This window comes from Rosa chinensis, chromosome 2, assembly GCF_002994745.2.
Source record: "Rosa chinensis cultivar Old Blush chromosome 2, RchiOBHm-V2, whole genome shotgun sequence".
Classification (NCBI taxonomy): domain Eukaryota; kingdom Viridiplantae; phylum Streptophyta; class Magnoliopsida; order Rosales; family Rosaceae; genus Rosa; species Rosa chinensis.
In genome coordinates, this window is record NC_037089.1 from 16,732,778 (window position 1) to 16,754,473 (window position 21,696).

General features: G+C 40.0%; 1 protein-coding gene and 2 long non-coding RNA genes across 7 annotated transcripts; 1 reads left to right on the forward strand and 2 right to left on the reverse strand.

Moving 5' to 3' along the window:
• Window positions 1-3,179: 3,179 nt before the first annotated feature.
• On the reverse strand, window positions 3,180-3,920 carry LOC112188919 (ethylene-responsive transcription factor ERF109). The gene has a single exon (XM_024328158.2). The coding sequence runs from the start codon at window positions 3,918-3,920 to the stop codon at window positions 3,318-3,320; it is 603 nt and encodes a 200-aa protein (XP_024183926.2). The 3' UTR covers window positions 3,180-3,317.
• Window positions 3,921-11,200: 7,280 nt separating this feature from the next.
• LOC112188921 lies at window positions 11,201-11,860 on the reverse strand. Its single transcript, XR_002931627.2, has 2 exons — window positions 11,659-11,860; window positions 11,201-11,485 (listed from the first exon to the last, which is right to left on the reverse strand). It is a non-coding gene; the product is annotated as an uncharacterized LOC112188921 (long non-coding RNA).
• Window positions 11,861-13,235: 1,375 nt separating this feature from the next.
• On the forward strand, window positions 13,236-15,924 carry LOC112188922. 5 transcript variants are annotated; one of them, XR_005805668.1, is made up of 5 exons: window positions 13,236-13,715; window positions 13,786-13,847; window positions 13,953-14,154; window positions 15,047-15,421; window positions 15,645-15,924. It is a non-coding gene; the product is annotated as an uncharacterized LOC112188922 (long non-coding RNA). The 5 variants fall into 5 exon arrangements; XR_002931628.2 differs by having other exon boundaries at window positions 15,047-15,125; window positions 15,260-15,924; XR_005805667.1 differs by having other exon boundaries at window positions 13,236-13,466; window positions 13,590-13,715; window positions 15,047-15,924.
• Window positions 15,925-21,696: the final 5,772 nt, after the last annotated feature.

The following is a 21,696-nucleotide window of genomic DNA, read 5'->3' on the forward strand; positions in this document are numbered from 1 at the left end:
CATAAAATCGGCGAAATTATCATTTTTTTGCTCCTCCGAAATTATCTCCGCATACCACACTAATTTCGTCCGAAAACTTCGAAATATCATTTTCCTCAGTTGCTCTCAAACTGAAAATTCTCAAAAGTTGTACAGACAGTGGTTTCGAACCTCGGACCACTTAAAAATTAAGCGAGCACCAAGACCACCTCTGCTGCGCTGCTTTTGTGGTTATTGTTATATCTTTTTATTATATATGGTCCATATTCTGAACATGTAAATTTTATAAATTATCCTTTCTTTTTTTAATTCAACTATTAATTTATAAGTTTTACATTCACTTGACTTCACTCCAATATTTTTTAACTTATCTTTTGAAATTCTAACTCTATAGATATAAAAATTTTCAACATATTCATGTCATTCTTTCTATATCTAGTATCTACTTCCTCACTCACATTCCTTTACATCAAGTATCTATCATTTTTTTACTTTCAAATAAAAAATTAGTTACTCAAGGTTACTGAGTATTTGCTTTTTATAATTTATTTTCATAATTAATAAAAAAATATTTAGTATGTATTAAGTCAAATTCAATAATTGTTGTTTGTCAGTGATTCTATATATACCTATTCTGCTTTAATAACTACAAGTCACTAGGAAATGAAGCTTGTTCAATATATTCCTTTCATATATAGTAGACAATTGATAAAATAAACATATTTAGAAGTTTCACTTAAAATTTCCATGTTTTTCTTCAAATTTCCATCATTTTTCTTGATTATTTACCGAAATTGATATATCCTCGATATTTCTGTCGAAATTTCTGTTTCTGGAACCATCGATATTTCCTCGAAACTCGATATTTTGGTCCTTGTTCTAGACCCTACTCCATCAGCATCAGTCCCTCCCCCATCTGCTGCATATATATTATGAGGCATTACATGCGGTCTTGAATTTTCAGAGTCCATTAATTCAGAGAGCAAGGCATCAATTTTCTCTTTAATTAAGTTCAAATATTCCCATGAATTCTACAAGCACCCAGCAGAGACTCAAGTAGGCTTATTGCAGGTTTACAGGGTAGAATTCCCCAACAATGTCATAAGCCTCGTTCAAATTACCCATTCGTCTTAAAAGTTTCTGTTTTTATACTTATAAAAATTGATGCTTCTATGTTTTATCAATTAATAGTGTGGGTTGATAATGTTGCCAAAACCCAGTGGGGGAAGAACATGTTGCTTCAATTTTGTTTACAGTAGATCGACTACACACTCTCATATCGATCTCTTACTCATATCTAGATTTCCCAACTTAATAATATGATGGTACTTGGATCTTGCTGCTTGCTTGTGTTTCCTCTCGTGTAAAGTGGGTAAGATTCAATTCATTGAAAAATTCTTTCTAATTGCAGGCAGCAATTGCATGTTTACTGTTTTTGCTTATAATCGTCTGTTATTTGTGATGGCGCTACTTGAAATGATGCATTTGAGCTGTTGTCAGAAATAAAATATACTGATCATATATGCAATTGAATTTATGCTCTGTGGATTAATGGTTCAGTATACTGCAGTAAACATTTCAACACATGACCCAGAGAAAATTGCTCATGAAGAGCTAAGATTTTTTTTTTTTTTTTTTTTTTTTTTAGCGGTGAAAAGGATTTTTATTAACGAAACAATATGTTACAAAAAGAAAGCAAACTGAACAAAACAACGACTAAACAACAGTTACAATAAACAACAAAAGCCCAAGCCAGCCAAGGTTGTGCATACACCCCCAAGGAGGAAACTGCAATAGCAGGACACAGGACCGCCGCTGCTACGGCATCAAGACGCAGAAACATCACCGATTCGGTAACCCAAGGCATGGAAAACAACCACATCAGCCCAACGCAAGCATAGCAGATCAGATCCCAACCAAAGAAGCAAGAGATTGCCCCAAACCAAATTTCAGAACCAAACATAACATCTTCAGTCAAAACCAACAGACCACCAGGTAAGAACTTGCCAGGTAACAAGGGAACCAAAGAAAATTGAAAAAAGAAAGAGATCGAGATGAGCAGCAACTATAACACCGTCGTGCCCATGTTGGACTAAGGATATGACGCCGAAATCAGAGTTCCGATTAATCGGCGAATTTTCGTTTAAAGTTAAACTGAAGGGTGAAGAAGATGTGCGTCTGAGATATGAAGAATCTGAAATTTCCTGAGTGGGGGAAGGATCGAGTGAAGGGAGAGAGATGAAAGAAAGAGCAGCGAAGGAAATCATGAGATAGAAAAAGAACGGTGGAAGAACAGAGGAGGGTTGGGATATCTGAAATTTAATAATAATCAGGGAGATTCGGAAGATGAGATTGGGGCGGAGAAGGAAAAAACAAAACAAAGGAAAACGGAAACGATGCCTGCCACCGCCATCGGAGCAGAGCACTACCACCAAAGAGGGTAGGGAAGGGCAAAGGAACAAAGGTTAAGAGGGAGGGAGGGAGGGAGGGAGAGAAGCGAGAGCTTCCCCTCCCGAAAGAGTTTGATTGTGATCTTTTCTTTTCACTTTGATACAAACTCTCAAAGGTACTGTTTGAGAGAAGAAACAGAGATGATGGTTTCTAATAGATTAAGCACATGTTGGATGCAAGTCATTTTCATGACCTTTCCCGGACGGGAAAGTTTATACGCGGCACTCATAATAGGCACTTATTCAGGTCAAACCGTCAAACCTCCGTACGAGATATATCTTTCACACTTTCAGTCGGGTCAACCACTGGCGGATTCACATAGTTGGTGGGGAGGCTCAAGCCCGTCCGAAAATTTTGAAGAATGTTTTTTTCTATATATATCATCAAAATGTTGTCGTCTTGATGTTAAAACCTACTTGAAAATAATTAGGAACCAGTCTCCAGACTCCAGTCTTCTCTTTGTCTATTCCATTACTCATTAGAAATTGAGCCATCGTTTTCTTCTTCTCTCAGGTTTCCCACTCTCGTTTCTATAACCTATCAGTCAGTCACCGCTTGTTCTCTTCCAAATACACTCGTCTCCTGGTCTCTGTTGATGTGAATACAACACGATACTTCTTACATTTGTATATAGTTGTACTGAAAAAAAAAATTTGGGGTTCGCCCAAAAAAGACACTTGAATATACAACCCACCCCATTTTTGAATCATAAATCCGCCACTGAGGTCAACCCGAGTACCTGGTAATATATGGGCACAATAGTTAGTTAATGACCGAGGTCATCAACATTATTCGCCAACACAATCGTCAAAAAGTTGAAAATCTCACTTGGTCCCCCATCTTCTTCATCTATCTTAACTTTAAGCATATGTCCCAGATGAGACGGATCACCGATCCATCTCTTCCTCTTCTTCTTCCTCAGCAGTGCTGCTCTCTCCAACTGGACTTGTTTGGACTTTGGTCTCATCAGTCATTGCTCCACTGGTAGTACCGGTGTCCGAGGATGGCGGGAAGTTTAGCTTGGCTCTGTCAGCTCCGCGAAATTCCATGGCCTTCGTGTCATAAGCCCTGGCTGCCTCCTCCTCCCTCTGGAAAGTCCCGAGCCAAACGCGAACCGAGCGACGGGGGTCCCGAATCTCCGCCGCCCATTTTCCTCCTGGTCTCTGCCGCACTCCCCTGTACTTGCTCGTCTTCACCTTTTTACCTTTGTCTTGCTCCCTTGGAGGGAACAAACCACAGCCAAGGCAACGATCCATCTCCATATTACATACCTGACACGTGTCATCACAATCCGAAAATGGTATCACAATTTGATCGGTGCCACCCGTTTCTGGGAGCTGCGTCGGCGGCGGCGGTGGCTGGGAGGGTGCATTGTTTGTGCCAACGCCACCGCGGATTACCCGTTTCAGGGCGGAGACAATGATAGCGTGCTCCTGCTCCTTGGGTAAACCGCCGGAATGCGAGGGCATTTCAGTCCCATTGCTTTTCATTTTCGAGTCCGAGCGTAGCTGGGAAGAAGAAATCCACATTTTCTTACCAATAATACAGAAACCAGGATTTGGAGCGGGTGCGAAAGAAATACGATTTGGTATTTATTATACTTGTGAACGCGTGGGCTAGGCTTTCTAAATCAAATACGGTGCGAGGACGGGCCTCTATATTGGGATGGCCCAAACTTGATTTTTTATGCTGCCGCGTAAGCTCTTACGTCACAAGCCTGTCGTCGTGGCCTCCTTATAGATTTACAGCCCAGCGCTTTTTGAGCTTTTAGAATATAATAATAAATTTGATTTATCGTGCTTTTACTTAAAAATAATGGTGAATAGTAACTGCAGTGAGATCATTTTGAGGTCCTTCTCATTTTCAAGTCATTCATTTGCAATCATGAAGACCGAGAATGCTCTGATGCGTTTGGAAAGTTGTTTTCTTTGTTGTTTTGAATGCTAATTGGTTAAGGAATACATTAGACAGAAATTGGTGATAATTTGAATTTTTTTTTTTTTTTTTTAAGGGGTTTGGAATCCAGCCTAACTGGAAGGCTCATCCCCACGCCCGAATATTATTAATAAAAGAATAATGATTGTACAACGAGGAGGACATATAACCTTCACCTCGGGTACTAGTACAAGAATCCTCATAGAGAACATCCTGGATAATCACAGGTGCCTCTTCTAGCCAATACTCATCTAAATAACCTGAACTAGCAAGGTGCGCCAATCTATGAGCTACACCATTTGCTTCACGATAAATGGATTGTAAACTAACAGAAGGAATAGCCCTTAAGTAAGATTTACAATCCTCTACAATATTACCTACCTCTGACAGGTCTTCAAAATCTCCCTTTAGTGCAGTAACCACCGCCGCACAATCAGTTTCAATGTCAACATTTATCATGCCTTGGTGAATCACAAGTAGAAGGCCTGCTCGCATTGCTTCCAGTTCCATATGTAAAGCATAACAAACAAAGGAGAAAGGACGTGTAATAGCTGCTAAAAACATACCATTCTCATTTCTAATAACTGCTCATATTCCTCCTTGTCCTGTATCCATGTGAAAAGCTCCATCTACATTAAGTTTCAGTCTACCACTTGGGGGATGTCTCCAACGAGTCACATGATGTTTGGCGTCTTATCCTTAGGCTTGTGAACCTTTCTGTAATCATCAAGAAATCTGGATGCCCAACAAATAGTGCTGATTGGATTAAATTCCCCTCCCTTTCAGATCACATTATTCCTCTTTGTCCATAATGCCCACAACAAAGTCAAGAAAAGTTCTGTCTGCTGCCAAGTTACACTCTTCATCAATGTTCTAAAAATCGGCCTAGGCGGCGCCTAGGCGCTAGGCGGCAAGGAACGGCTCCGATTTTGGCCTAGGCGTTTCCCTTAGGCGCTGGGCTACTAGGCGGCCGCCTAGGCGGGCTAGGCGGGGACTAGGCGGGCTAGGCGGTGGTGCTAGGCGGTGCTAGGCGGGGACTAGGTGGTGCTAGGCGGGGACTAGGCGGTTCTAGGCGGAGCCTAGGCGGTCATAAACCCTAATTTATTCTATATTTTGACAATTTTTATATTTATAATTAATTTTTAGACTTTAAATATTGTCATTTCTATTATTATATGTCATTAAAATAATTTAAAAATTAAAAAAAAAAAACCGCCTAGTCCCCGCCTAGGCCCCTAGGCGCTAGTCCCTGGGTCACCGCCCGACTAGCGCCTAGCGTTTTTTAGAACCTTGCTCTTCATAATATGTAGTACCCAATCCATCATACTAGGAACTTGGACTTCTCTAGACCTAATGTTCAACGGTCCAACAAACCAAAACTCCTTTGCTAGTTTACAATTTTTGAAGAGATGTAAATCATCCTCAATATCAAGGTTGCAGAAAGGACAATGAAGTTCAGAGAGAGAGCACTTTCTAGCAAGAGCCCAACGTGTTGGAATAATCCCCTTTAAAAGTCTCCAAACAAAAGAACGTACCTTTGGAGGTATATGGGCATGCCAAATTTTGTGCCACATTCTATCTCCACCGCCATGTCTACTTGTAGAAGAGGACGCAGTCGTAGGTGCATGCATGCAGGTTCTATACGTGTGGTACCCACCCTTAACATAATACAAACCATTCTTCCCATAGTGCCATACCCATTTATCACTCATAATCCTTGTGCATAGTGGAATCCCAGCAATAATCTCCACTTCTTTCTCCGTGAACAACTGACGCAACAACTGCAGGTCCCAATCTCTACTTTCATCATCATCTATCAAACCCGCCACAGCCAAGTCACCTATACCATCAGGAGGCCGAGAAAATGGTTTAAAATTAAAGGGGAGTGGTATCCAAGGGTCGCTCCACACATTAATGGAGGAACCATCTCCCACTTTGTACCTTAATCCCTTGCTAAGCACCTCTCTCCCTTTCAAAATGCTACGCCATGCATAAGAGACATTCCCATCAATAGAAGCATGCATGAAATCAGTGTTGGGAAAGTACCTTGCTTTGTATAATTTTGCAATCAATGAGTCAGGATTTTGAATAATTCTCCACCCCTGCTTAGCCAAGAGAACTAAGTTAAAATGATGCATATTACTAAACCCGAGTCCACCTTCATTCTTTGGTAAACATAATTTCTCCCAAGCAAGCCAATGAATCTTTCTATCATCCTCTGTAGAACCCCACCAAAACTTTGCCATTAAGCTATGCATTTCATTGCACAAGTGGATAGGCAACTCAAAACAGCTCATAACATACGTTGGAATGGATTGAGCAATTGCCTTGATGAGAATTTCTTTTCCGGCAGTACTCAATGTCTTCTCACGTCATCCCTTCGTTCGCTTCTTCATCCTCTCTGTTAGGAAGTTGAAAGCCTCCGTCTTAGAGTAGCTGATTTCAGTAGGAAGACCCAGGTACTTGTCATGTTTGTCGACTCTAGAAACAGATAGGACACCAGCGAGATCCTCTTGTAAAAGTCTAGGAACACTTCTGCTAAAACACACTCTGCTCTTTTGATAATTAACCATCTGCCCTGATGTACTTTCATACTCCCTCAAGATGTCCTTTAACACAAGAGAACCTGCCATGTCTGCTTGGTAGAAAATAAAAGAGTCATCAGCGAAAAAAAGGTGTGAGATACACGGGGCACCTGTACCAATTTCCACTCCATGCAATAGTCCTTCACTTTCAGCTTTCAAGATCAGACTAGACAACACCTCAGCGCACAAAAGGAACAAATAAAGAGAAATAGAGTCTCCTTGACGAATTCCTCTTGAGGGAGTTAGATTACCCTTGGGCTCACCAATGACAAGGAAAGAATAGGAGACCGTCTTAATGCAACACATAATCCAGTTCACCCAAATAGAACTAAAGCCAAATTGTAGCAACACCATTTCGAGGAAGCTCCATTCCACCTTATCATAAGCTTTACTCATATCTAGTTTCAACGCCCCATACCCCTTATTGCCACGTCGTCTCCTCTTCAGGAAATGTGAGAGCTCAAATGCAATCAAGGAATTTTCAGAAATCAATCTTCCCGATACGAAAGCACTTTGATATGGGGAGATGAGATTTTTGAGCAATCGCTTCAACCGATTAGCCAACACCTTCGAACCTATCTTATAAAGAACATTGCATAAGCTGATAGGGCGTAGCTGATTCATGTACTCCAGGTTTTTAACTTTAGGAATAAGTGTGACATTTGTGTGATTGATTTGTCTTGTTAGACTCTCAGACCCAACAAAGCTCCGGATGGCTTCCAAGACATCCACTCCAACAACATCCCAGAAAAATTGATAGAAGCAAGGTGAGAAACCATCAACACCAGGTGCTTTAGATGGGTGCATCTGTTTCACCGCTCCATGCACTTCCTCTATAGAGATAACCTGTATAAGCTCCCTATTCATCTCTTCCGTAACCAGGGTCGGGATCACATCCGCCACTCTGTCAAAAGACTAAGGAGATGACGTAGTAAAAAGAGCCCCGAAATAAGATAGAACCACCCTCTCTAAGTCATCATCCTCCGTACACCACTTATGATCATCATCAAATAAACCCTTAATGCAATTTTTCCTTTTCCGATTGCTATCCCGTTGGTGGAAAAATCTCGTGTTCATATCACCGTCACTAAGCCAGAATACTTTAGCACATTGTTTCCAAAATACCTGTTCTTGCTAGAGCAACTCACTGAGTCGTGATTCCAATTCCATGCGAATACTATCATCTGGGGCAGAAAAAGAAGAGTCGTAAAAAATAGCAAGACCAGCCTGTGTTTCTGCAATTTTCTCCTTCAGACTCCCAAACCGAACCTCACTCCACTCTAAAAGAGCTTGTCTGGTAGTCTTAATTTTGTTGCACACCCGAGAAAAAGGGTCACCACCTCCAGTTCCTTCCCAACTGGCCTTGACAACCTGCACACAATCCTCTTCTCGCAGCCAAATTTCTTCAAAACGAAACTTATTCCTTCTTCTTCTTCTTCTTCTTCATAATACATCGTTCAAGAACCTCTAACAGAATCCGCAAATGATCAGATTTGCTTGGATTCAAATTAACTGCCCTTGAATGTAGGAAACGATCCAACCAAGGCTGCGTGGCAAGAAACCTATCCAAACGTACTTTGACTTCTTCTCCCCCTCTGATGCCCCTCCAAGTAAACAAAGGTCCATGAATCTGATAGCTATTGGTGTGATAAAAGTTTTGCTAAATTGAAATAATGTTCTAGCATTGTCTCACAAGTAGGGAAGGGATGGAACTGGAAGATGTAGGGATAATTTCGAATTTTATATAAATGAAAAAAATTGAAGAAAGTGTAATTTAGATCTGTTATGGAGTGGTCAGATTTCCTTCAGTATTAGTAATTATGTTGCTATTTATTGTATAAATTAACTTCATCGATAAAAGCTTCACCTCTTCTGTTTTTTTTTTTTTTTTTAAGTTTTACATTTATATATACTAGCCCCTTAACATATGCTCCGCACATGTCAATTGGTTTTTTTTTTTATAATTAAAAGAGTCACAACAATTTCTCTCTTGATTTTGGGGAAGTTTCTCAGTTTTTTCATGGGAGATATTGCAATTTTTTCAAATATGATATAGTCTATTGTCTATCTTATCCTCATATAGAAATAATTTGTTTATTATGATCTATATTCTATGAGGGTATATATGGTAGTTCAAAAATTTAACCATTTCCTCAATAATTGGCTTAATTATATAAGATATTTGTGTTAGGAAAACTGAAATTGTGAGAGAATTGAGTCGTGCTTTCATTGATAATATGAGTCTCTTTATATAGAGGATTATAAGTATAGAGATAGAGTTATACATGGAAACATAATCGTACATTGATTCGATATTTACGAATATATCTGAGAATATCTCTCACATAAACCCTATTACAACTAGAGCAAGTAACCTAGAGTTTGGGCCAGACACATATTCTGGATTTACTTGAACACTCCCCCTTGTGTCGCCCAAACGTGGTGTTCCTCTCGTTGCCCCGTCAAAAACCTTGTCGAGTAACAAAAACCCAGTGGGACAAAAATAACCTTAGTCGAAAGAGAAAAAGAGTACAACACAGCTTTCACGTTTTGAGACCATACATGTAGACATCTCCCCCTGATATCTGCATCTCCCCTGATGACAATGGTCATGGTGTGACGCCCCAAGCCTCACCTCACCAGCTTAAACTCGTTACAGTGCCGCGAATCTCTAAAACATAAATCGAACGCTCGATTTTACATTCTAGAGAACCACTAGGCATTTGGTTTGAAAACCTTTTTGTAAAAATACAGCGAAAGCTACGAATACTTTTGAGGTGAAAATCTGTTTCATTCATCTAAAGCTTGGGATTAATGTTCACAAGGAAGGTATAAACTTCAAAGAACAAAAGTGTAACTAGATTTGACACACAGCTGACTATTCACAATCATGGAATACGAAGTTCAAGAAATAGAATTTAGAATAAAACCCAAACAGTGATTTACCGAACTTGTTTTGCACAACCAGCTCAGTCCGCTAATGTCCCGTCACCAGTACACAGTACTTGCATCCAAACTGTTGTAGAGGTGAGATTTCGTCCTCTCTGCTCAATAGAAACTCTAACTCGACTAGGTTTGAAATCGCTAATTGAAGTTTTGGAGCTCTAGTATAAAAACAGGCTTAAACCAAGTATTTAAAAGAACGACAAACTTTTCTTAAAAATGCTTTATGTCTCGAAAATCGATGCATATTACTCAATTGAATACGCGCGTTGAATCTTACTCGATGGCCGGTCCCATAGACCCACTACACGACCTTACCTCAATTTACTTTATCACCAGGTAAGCGTAGCGAGATCATCCACTACCTAGTTACACACACGTACCGGGTTGGTCATTAAGATCGGAGTGCCCGGACGACCGGCGTAACTAACCCTCTGGAGGTTTAGGGAATCGAACCCAAGGAAGTCAGTGCCCCTTTCACTCTCAAGCCATCACATTTCTCACGATTTGGTTAGTATGCATTGCATTTTAACATAACCAAACCATACCACTTAACATGCATCACTTTAATAAAATATATAAGAAAACCACTAACTGAGGAGAGTCCTGAATCCCTACCTGGATTCCGATGCTTTCTTTCACGTACTCCGAGAGTCGCGAACCTTCTGTTCCTCGGGTAACTGGAGTCCTAGATTCCGACATTTCGTTCGTTAATAATCCATTGAACAATTATATGAGATCTCGACGATTAATAAATCGTCCAAACCAACTTTTCCTTGTTTGACCAGGAGTTGACCAAGGTTTGACCAACCTTTCCTGGTTTGACCATGATTGACCATTTTGACCAACGTTTGACCAATCGCAACAAGTTCGATAATTAACCTAAATTACCGAACATTCACTTGAAGCTTATGATATCGACTGCATATATATTAAGTCACCCAATTACTAAGGCCGCCCAATATATAATTTCTTTTCTTTACTTATTATCAAACTGCAAAATACATAAGCAAACCAATAACGACTTTATCAACGAAAGATCTTAAATTTACTTAACAATTTTGTCGTATAGTAATTCGATGGAATTTACTATGGACACCCAATACTTTCCAATTTTCATACAAAGCAGTGTACCCAAAAACTACTAAGGACAACCAAGCTTCATAACCTGACCATTTTTTTCAAACTTTTCACAACCATTTCGAATAACCTGCCCTCGCAACCTTAGCAAAACACTAACTTGCAGAACCATAAACGACCTCAATCCACCATTTCCAACAAATTGCCGTAGCAATACTAACAAGACATCAAACTTGATACACACAATTCATTCAAGTCAAGACACAACAACCCATTCTACACATGCAACCAAACTGTCGAAGTGTACAGAGAAACTGAATTTTAATTTCATTCAAGCAAGGCCAAACTCAGTAGCATCACTTCCGATCATTAACACGAACAAACTCGATTCAAAGATCGAATTATACCTTCGAAAATCGACTGCAACCGAGCCCAACACACTGCTGAGACTGGGAAGGTGATGAACTGATGATTCCTCGTGCTACAACCCATAAAGCTTCTTAATTCATCATCTAAAGTTGAAATCAAGGCCGAGACCAAGCCAAAGAGAGCCGGAAAGGTCGCCAGAGTCGAATGACACGGCAGCCCGAGACAAAACCCAGAAACGAAATTGTCAAAACTTGATTAAATTGAAAATCTAATTATAATAGAGTGTAGAGCACGACGAGGAGGTGAGGTTTCATACCACAAGCAGCTCAGGCGGTGGCCGAAGTAGCCGAGAATTGCAGAAATCGCTGGAGAAGTCTCGGAGCTTCCAGTCATCGAGTTTTCTTCTCAGTTCAGTGCATGGACGATCAAGGGATTGGAGGCTGTTGGTGACTGCAGGAAGAAGAAGATGGTGGTCGCACGCCATCGTGGGGTGGCCGAATGGCGTCCCTCTAGTCGGGTTTCTTTTCCGGTCGCAGTGGTGTCCGGGTCAGAGCTCCCAGCTCTCTCTCTTTCTCTCTCTTGTTTTCTGGAACTGATCTCCATCCTTAATCTGATCAAGGAATATAAATACCCTAACTTCAATTGTAATCAAGGGCTCGGATGAAGCGGTGGATAGATCAACGGCTAGGATTGCACCGCAATAGTTTCTTTTTATTTAAATGAATTTCCATAATTTCCAAACTTCAGAAATTCATTATAAACACTTCAAGTGTCTGAAAAATTCTCTGAAAATTCCCACGAACTCGTCGTGTCATGTACTTTATTACCCAACTCTTAAATTGAGGATTTCACTTTATGAAAATTTCTGAAAATATTCTAGAGTACTTTAACGTTTATCGAGATCGATAAGTAAATTATCGAACTATTTCACTTAAACTCGATAAACTTTTTTGGGGCTCACACATGGGAATTCGGATAACTTCTGCAAACGATGCTACCAACATGTTTCTCGAAAGTGGAATTTAGGCAATGATTTAGTTAGCAAGTCTGCCACACTGTCCTCAGATAGAACATAGTTCATTTTGATCTTGAGGAGAGTCTATTGTTGTTGATTATGCATGGTGTTGTCGCTTTTAATGTAGCCTTACTTCATTTGTTCAAAACAAGCAGCGGTTTCCCTCAACTCTTAAAGGGCTTCCAATGAAGATTATGTCCAACATGAACCGCGATAGAATCTGAAACTTGTTATGGAAACGCTCGGGTATTTACATATCCATTTCCAATCAAGTAGTCACTTTAGTGAAGGTTTCAACCTCATTGCAAAGATCTCCGTGATCTGGAGCCATTTGATTTGGGTGAATGAAGTTCACCATGAACCTTCATGTATAATGAAGTTCACCATGAACCTCCATGTATATTCCATATCTAGATCCCCATAGAGATATGTAGTGACCACATTTGTAAGTTGCTTGTTCAGTTATTCATAAATTACCAAACTGACAGGATAGTGGAGTGCAATTGTGAGCCCCAGGAAATATTTAAGGAATTAAGACAAGATTAATTTTATTTATCGATAAGTGATAACAATACTTGGAAAACTTTCCGGACAACTTTACAGAATTGAATCTTCAATGTATTGACTCGAGTGTAAAGTACGTGTCACGACGAGTTCGGGATAATTTTTGTGGAATTTTTCGGACATCGGAACCATATATTTTGAATTTCGGAAGTCTGGAAATTAAGGAAATGCATTTTAATTAAAGGAAATTCAAGCAATTAAATTTGGAGCGTTGATCTTTACCACTGCTTCATCCTGACCATCCACTGAGTTTATAAGTACGTTGATATTAGATCAAATGGTCTAGATCACTCCAGAAATATCAATACTGGCGACCTGTTTCTCGGATCAGCGACCCGCCAAGGAGACCGGGAATCTCCTCCGTCCAGCCACTTATCAGTGGCGCACCACCAGCATTGGGATCGCCTCGACGTCACGACCAAGCCTGTGGCCTGGGTTTCCACCGACAGGCTCCGACGAAGTCAATCTGAAGTCGAGAAGTTTCTTTGTTTCGGACGGTTTCTTGTGTTTTCCGGCGGCTCCGGTAGCCGATGAGGACATGCAAGGTAAGAAAATTAATCTTCTTGTTGGGCTCTACATTCTGGTATAACTGCTTTTCGATTTCGGTTGAGCTTTGAGGAATTGATGTTTTGGGATTCGTCGACTTTTTCCCGAGGTACTGACCACAGCGGCTTTCTGCACTTTCCGGCTTTTTCGATCATCATTGGTGGTAAGCTTAGAGACCATTGGAGCTGTGTCGGAATCGGAACGAGGATGAATTGGAATTTGGTTTGTTCCGGCTGTTCTGCATAGAGGTATTATGCCATTTCTGATTTCATTTCGTATTTGAGAACAAGAGTTGATGGTGGATATGTTAACTCTCAGAATTCTGTGTCGTAAAGGTGAAGTGGCAGCAGCTTAAAAGATATTTGAATTTTGTGATTAAGGTGAGTTGAAAATCATGTTAACAGGGCTTTGGCTTATCAGCTCATCTTCAATCTTCACCTGCGCCTTTGAGCTTGAATTCATTCTTGGTTTTGTTAAAATCACAGAAGTGTGAAGCTGAAAAAGAAAGCCTAAGAGTTGGGACATCGGTGATCACCTGGGTTCGAGAACTTAAGGCAATACAGTGTTTACTGCTGGCGTGTTTTTGTCAAGTGCGCATGCGTGGGTTTGTATAATTACTACAAGTAAAGAGTTGAGGGATTGCATTTGTGTTTGGAGTGGAACTTGGGCAACGGAGTCTTCACAGAGGTATAATCCTATACCTTGAATATGGATTAATTGTTTAATTGTCAGGAGGGTTCATGCCAATTGGCTCTCAAATAGCGATTCTAGTTTGGGATTATGCTTGATTGTCAATGTTTGAATTTTATGGTATGTTGACTTGTGAATTTGAACGTGAAGCAAAATTGTGATGGTTTATAGTCCGGTGGAAAAGGATATGTTACTTAGCATTGTTTACCTAAAGTGGGAGTTAATTTTGTTGGTGTTAATTGTCTAGGAGCACGGGTGCTATATTAATTACAAGGGCTGTTAAAGGTAGAATCTTGGTGGTTGCAATCAAGAAAGGTTACTGGAAGTACATTGTGCTCTTAGACTTGTTAACATAGTACTTTGGGGTGGCGGTGAATTATAAGGTTTAATTGTATATATGAGCTTGTCTGCTTGAGGAATGCTATATATGTGCTAGTGATGGCTTGTAAATTCTATAATTTATTGGTAGCCATGCCACTTATATGGAATTAAAGAGTTTGGGTTTCTTAACATCTATGAATGTTGACGAGTGCAATTAATCTTTGAAGAACGGGTAAGCCTGGAAGTTAATGTTCTTTTGGTTAGAGAACTAAGTTAACTTGTTAAGTTGTTTTGATTTTATTTTGGTCTTGTTGAAGTGTGAATTGCATGGAAAGAAAGAAATTATGGATAACTATGTATCCAAAGTTACAACACAGATATGACCAAAATGATCAATTGAACAATTGAAGTGGACTTGATTTGAATGGGTGTCCTTAGTAAATTTTAGGTTACGACTAGTGAGTAAAGCAGTGTTATTCGAAAATAGTTAATTGGACTCGATAAGATTTACGAAGTGTTATTGATCGGAGAATGATTTTAACACTCGATACTATCATTGTCGGACTAGGGACTCTAGTTACCCGAAATGTGAAACATGGTGGTGTTGGCCTAGGAAAGCGAATGGGTTCAAAGCTGCAATATTTCAGGTAGGGGATTCTGGACTCGTCTCAGTTAGTTATTTTTATGCATGGATTTTATGAAAAATTAATGATGCATGAAAAAGAATTTGGTTCTTATTTCATTTTCTATGAGCTATTGTTTGATGACCTGCGAGTGAAAGGAGCATAGCGACTTCCTTGGGTTTCGATCCTCTAAACCTCTGGAGGGGCTGTATGGACTGAAGAGTATCTGACATCCTTTGAGGTGTGGCACTGCTTCTAGGTGATACGGCGTAAGTGGACACTCTCACTACACATTGCCAGCGTAATCGATATTAATCGTGGTAAGGTTGTAGTTGGCATAGCGATCGGTCATCAAGTCTGTTTCATTCTTCTGGGCCCTACTGTACTTTTATAAATGAACTACGGTTTGTGGTTTCGAACATCTTTATCTATATGCATTGTTTTCTCACTTACTTTGCCGACACCTGTATTTTAAATTGTTTTACACCTAGCTGGGGTAGAGTCTTATTGAGCAGCGAGGACGAAAGCTCACCCCTACAACAGTTTGTGGATGCAGGTACTGTGTACGAAGACGGGACAGTTGGACAATGCTAAATGTGGCTTAATTACCCTGTACTTCAATTGTGTCATCGACGGAGTTAGATCTGCATGACATGTCTTATTTCCTCTATTCTCGCAAAACTTGTTTATCGAGTTTATGATTGTTTGTAAAATACTTCTTTTGTATATTTTTTTTGGACTTTGGCCTTGAACTGGACGAACATTCGATAATTGTTTTGAAATGACTTGTATTTGTTTTCTTTAAAGGATTTCCGATGGTTTTAGGTTTTCACCTCACTTAAACAACTGCTTTCGTGCTCAAGTTTTCTTAGTGTATTTTCTAAAGCATTTTTAACTTCCTTGTGTTTCCTTGCGGGTTCTTAGGACTTGAGTTAAGTATCTTAGCTTAGGTTCTAAGGGCACGCGGCACTGTAATGTACTCGGTTTGAAGAGGTGCAAATTGAGGCGTTACAACAATGACATCCATTACAAGAGAATATGTCTCATTGTAGTCGATTCCAAGGTGTTTTGTGAAAAGCCTTGGCCTTAAGGCGAGATTGCCATCTGTTTTTCTCATCACACTTTCTAACGAAGACCCATTAGTCAGTAGGTTTTATGTTAGGAGGTGTTGGCATTACTGGCTCGAAAACCATCCTTTTCGTTAGAACATCCAACTTAACCTAGATCGTTTATTTCCATTTAGGCCAAATTTCTTTACGTTGGCATCCATTCATCAACGGAGCATGGTTTGATATCATCTTACTCAACAAACTCATGTGCAATGAAATGTGCGAATACATCATCAATCATGATGGAGTTTCTATCCCACGTTTCATGTACACTAGTGTAATTTTCATAGGGCTCTATATTCTCAGGAATAGGTTCTGACGTTGAGGCATCCCCTAACGAAAACCATAATCCGGAAGATTCTCATGAGACTGATTTTGAGTTTCGATGATCAAAGGATTGGGTTGTGCCAAAGTATCCTTCGACCCACGAGCCTCCCACCCATCCTAGCTGGGGTCATGGCCTGTAACGCTAGAGTGCCACTCTCTATGACATTGGCGACATACCTACCTTCGTGTAGGGTGGCACTATGTCCTCTCGTAGGGACGTTCATCCTTGCAGGCATGTTTGCAGCAGATATGTGTGATATCGTCACTTTAGCGGGGATCGAGATGAGACATAGTGGCGACAGATCACGACAATTCCTATCGTTCATGCTAAACATCCGTGTTCTTATCTCCCCCTAACGACGGGAAGACTATCTCATCAAAGTGACAATCCTCAAATCTAGCGGTAAGGAGATCGCCTAGTAAGGGCATTAAGTGGCGGACTATTGTTGGAGTCTCAAATCCAATGTAGTTGCCCCTTCGTCTGTAAGGACCCATCATCTAGCGCTGTGGTGGCGTAATTGGCACATAAATTGCACACTCAAATATACGTAAGTACGAGATACTAGTACCCAATCACTAGCTGTAACATAGAGGTAGATTGAGTGGCGGTAGGTTGCAAACGAATTAGCATAACTGCAAGCGATATTGCATCACCCTAAGCGGATATAAGGAGATTAGTGCATATTACCAATGTCTGGGCTACCATCGTAGTCATTTCCGCGAGACCATTTGGGTGTGTTCATGGGAATATGATGTCCAACATCAGTCCCAATGCAATAACCATAGAAAGTTTTCGATGTAAACTCTCTAACATTGTCAGATCCAATTGATTGAATATGATGATTTGGGGAGTGAGCCCATTGTCATATGATATGTGCTAGGAGTGTAGCATAAGCAACATTACAAGTGGACAATGGCACAACACGTGACCAGCGTGTTTGCGTGTCAACCAACATCATGCGATATTTAAACGCCCGCAAGTTGGTTGAATCAGTCCACAGAATCCCTACGGATTCTATGTAAGAACAAAATGATTATGTTCATATTCTTTGCATAGGACGGTCTCAATCCTAATTTCCCTAAGGAACAGACTTTGTAAAACGAGCGAGAGTCCTTAGAAGCAACCAATAAGAATTTTGGTTGGGCCTGAGCATCTGAAACGCTATTTGAAGCAAAATTGGTGATTGCAGCATCACTTGGGGCGCCATCACCATGATGGACGCCATCCATGACGTCATGCATAGGGACTGTGCCAGCCCTAGGTTGCTGGTGGATGGCAGCGGCGCTAGAGGCAGCAGCAGCGGTCACACTTAGTCCAGGAATCAAATTTTGATTCATGCTTCGTTTCGCTCGAAAGAATAGATGTCCATGTGAAGTCTTTAGTAGAAAAATCATCATGACTAGGATGACCTATCATGTCGTGACAAAGCCATTATGTGTCTAAATCCAAGAGATCTTCTCTCATAATTTTATTGGATTTAATAGCTAGAATAGTGACATATAATTCACTAGAGAGACACATAAACTTCTCTAAGATACCCATTTGTTCACAATCATTAGAGGTATTGCAAAGGAACTCATTTCCGTTCTCTATATACGTTCCCGCAGGGAATCCGTTGGCTCGAATGGCTCAATATGGTTTGATTGGCCCTAGGAGTAGAGAGTTTCTGTGACAATAATCAAGGTGCCATTTGGCAAATGAAATTTGGGCTATTCTTTGTCCTTGAACTAATCCTGATGGTCCAGCCATTGTAGTCACAAAGGAATATGCTCAGAATTAAAATGGAGTCATAATTAAAGGAACTCAAAATTTTATTCATAAGCCAATGGTGTACATCATTGTCTCTTAACCATTAAGAGAATCTAATCCAAATGCTAGCTAATCCAAAACAAAGGTAGTCGTTTGATTTCTTTTGGTAACTCCAAAATAAATATGACCAGGTGAGTATAGAGATGTCAGTAGAGCAAAGATTTCTTTTGGTACCACTTATCTCAAACCTTCCTAGACATCATACTCATTTTGCATGAGCCTATGTGAAGAAAAACTAAACCAATGGAATTTACTACAAAGTATATGGCAATTGCTTATGACATATCTTGGAAAAATAAAGACTTAAACAGAATTGGCGATCTATTGATCCCAACCAGATTTGAAGTCTTCACCCATTCACTCTAGATCATCTTCTTGATCTTCTTGTTTCACATAGTGAGCTTCTCTTGCTTCACAATATTCTTTGCAGTAGGTGACAATTTCTTCACGAGCTCTACAAATGTGTGCCCAATGACCGGATACTCCACATCGGGAACATTCATCTCTGTGCTCAGACTCCACTGATTGAGGCTCTTTGAAAGTATCATTTGGATGGCTCTTAGTGTTTGTGGCGCCACCAATATGACCAAGGGTGCTGCCTCTCCCTCTCTTTCTATGTTGACCTCTTCGGTTCCGTGTCCGCATATTTTGGCAGTTACCTTCCACATTAGCGCGAGAATATGACCAAAACGTCATGAATATTCCCTAGATTTAGGGTTTCGCTCTTGGCGCCCTCCCTTAGGGATGCGACTATAATTGGACTCCGGAATATGCTATGTTCCCACGATTCTCGAATTATAGTTCTTCAAAAGGATGTTGTCATGCTTTTCAGAGACATTCATAGCTCCAATGAGCTCATGAAACCTTGTGATCCGTGCTACAGATACATCGATTCGATAGTTCTTAGCAACCATCAATGCAGAGATGGGGAAGGTAGAGAGAGTCCTCTCAATCAACATCGCATCTGTGATATATTTTCCACAGAATTCCATTAAGGATTTAATGCAAAGTGCTTCCAAGTTGTAGTCAATAACTAACATGAAATCACAGAAGCGGAGGCTGTGCCATCTCACTTCTAGTTTAGGAAGCAGAGAGTCACGGATGTTGTCAAATCTTTCTTCGAGTGAGACCCAGAGCCTTCTGGGGTCTTCTTCGTTCATATACTCGTACTGAGTGAATCATCCATATGACGAGTCATTAGGATGATAGCTTTCGCCTTATTTGCCTCCAAGACTGCTCTATTTGCTTCCGAAGGTTGGCTTGCTCAATAGTTAACACGTCCTGGCTATGCTCGAGAATCGTAACCAGGATTCCATCAGCCTTGAGATGTTGGCGGACATCACAAACTCACTTGTGATATCCAAAGCCAGTTGTTCCCAAATGGAGCAAAGTCCAATTTGTTCAGGTTACTCATCCTGAAAGAGAACAAGAAAAAGGGTTAGTTTCAGAGCGGAAAAATCTAGTAATCGCTTCCAAGTAATTAGGAATTTCTTAGCGTAATCGCTTCCAAGAAATTCAATTCCAAGAGGTATTGGATTAGATCGAAACAATGATTTCTTAATGTATTTTTTTATGGATGATGATGAATCAGTAATAGTTACTGTGATGTGTGAGTCATTAATACTTTGAGTTAGTAGGTGTAGATGAGAATTATGAGATAGGTTGTTTACCCCAAATGTACGTTCATTTTACTAAATATTTATAGGTGAGCTCGAGTGAATATCTCAAGTATTATGCATAGTGGTGTACTTGGTCCACAAGTCATGCGTTATATATTGGATTTGTGACGCAACTCTCAGGACGACATGGAAGAAGGCTTTCCGCTGGCTAACTGGTTCCATCTTATCCTGATCTACCTCGAGAAGATTCCTCTTCAAGAGGATCTCTTCTTACTTGGATGGTTCTTCGAGGAGATTTCTCTCCACTTACATCTTCCCTTATAGGGTTCCACCCTATTGAGATCCTCCTCGAAGGGTTTTACCTTGTTGAAATCTTCCTCGACGGGATTCACCTTTTCTCAAAGAGTTTCACCCTATTGATATCATCTTTGAAAGGTTTTACTTTATTGAGATTTTTGTCGAAAAGTTTCACTTTTTCTCAAAAAATTTCACCTTATTGAGACTTTCCTCGACTAGATCTCTCCTAACGTAGATTTTTCTCAAGAAGATTTCTCCTCAAGCAGTCTGTTATTAAAACCACTCTCAAAATTCACCCCCACAGTGGGCTTTCTCAGTTCATCCTTAAATAGTTCTCTTGGTAGAATCAAACAAAACTTTGTATTGTGAGTTGCAAATTCTCTTTCTTTTCTTTCTTTTTTTTACTTTCGAAAACAATTATGACTGTTGAAGATTGCTGATGGTTCTATTTTGTGTTCACTTCAACATGATTGAGTTGCCTTGAGAACAAATCTGCACTAACCTGACACGAAGTGAGGCCTTCAAATTGACAGGTAATAGGGGATATGTTCTATTTGCCAGGTGCTCAACAACTCTTCAAACTATTTTAAACACCATTTACTTTGCAAATGCTTTGAACAATCCAGCATATGCAGTTATTGAGCTCAGTTGTTTACATGCATGTTGTATAGGTTTATGCCAGACACGAAGTCTTGGGACGCAATTGTAGATTTTTAAGTAGGGTGGATACAGATTCCTCTGCAGTATATCGGGTATATTTCTTTTTTTCCGCTATGATTATTGGTCTTCACCATGTGATTTCATGACTTGTTGAAATAGATAGATCGATCTTAAAGTTTACCATGCCATCTCATTTGATCATTTCAGCTACTTTACTTCAAATAAAGGAAAGCGTTCAGAATGAAAAAGCATGCACAATACGTATCCTGAATTACATGTTGCTACTTAACTACAATTCAATATCTTCCAAATGAACTGGCATTTTTCATCTAATTTAACTTTGTTATTGTTTCATTCTTAGGAAGGATAAGAGAGTTCATTTTGGAATCTTCTTCATGTATCACGTATTCGTAATGCAACAGGCAAGGTATTTCACATGTTTTGTTTTGATGTCTCTAATTGAATCTTACTTTCTGTTAATGTTTGTCAATGAGATTTCTACTGCCAACTTGATATGCCTTTGGCGCAAAGTAGGGAAGGATATGCCTTTTGAGTTGACTAACTTTGTCAAATTCGTGAATTCTTCTAAGCAAGCAGGAGAAGAGAATTTCATACGATTGAAGTTTCTGCCATAATAGTTGTGCTTTCTTTGTGGTTGTGTGATCTGAATAACTTGTAAAGCTCGTTGGTACTAAAATTTGCGTCACACGCTGTGAATTTATGTGTATGTTTCACACCATGGATAGTAAGAATCTTAGGATCAATAAATCGAA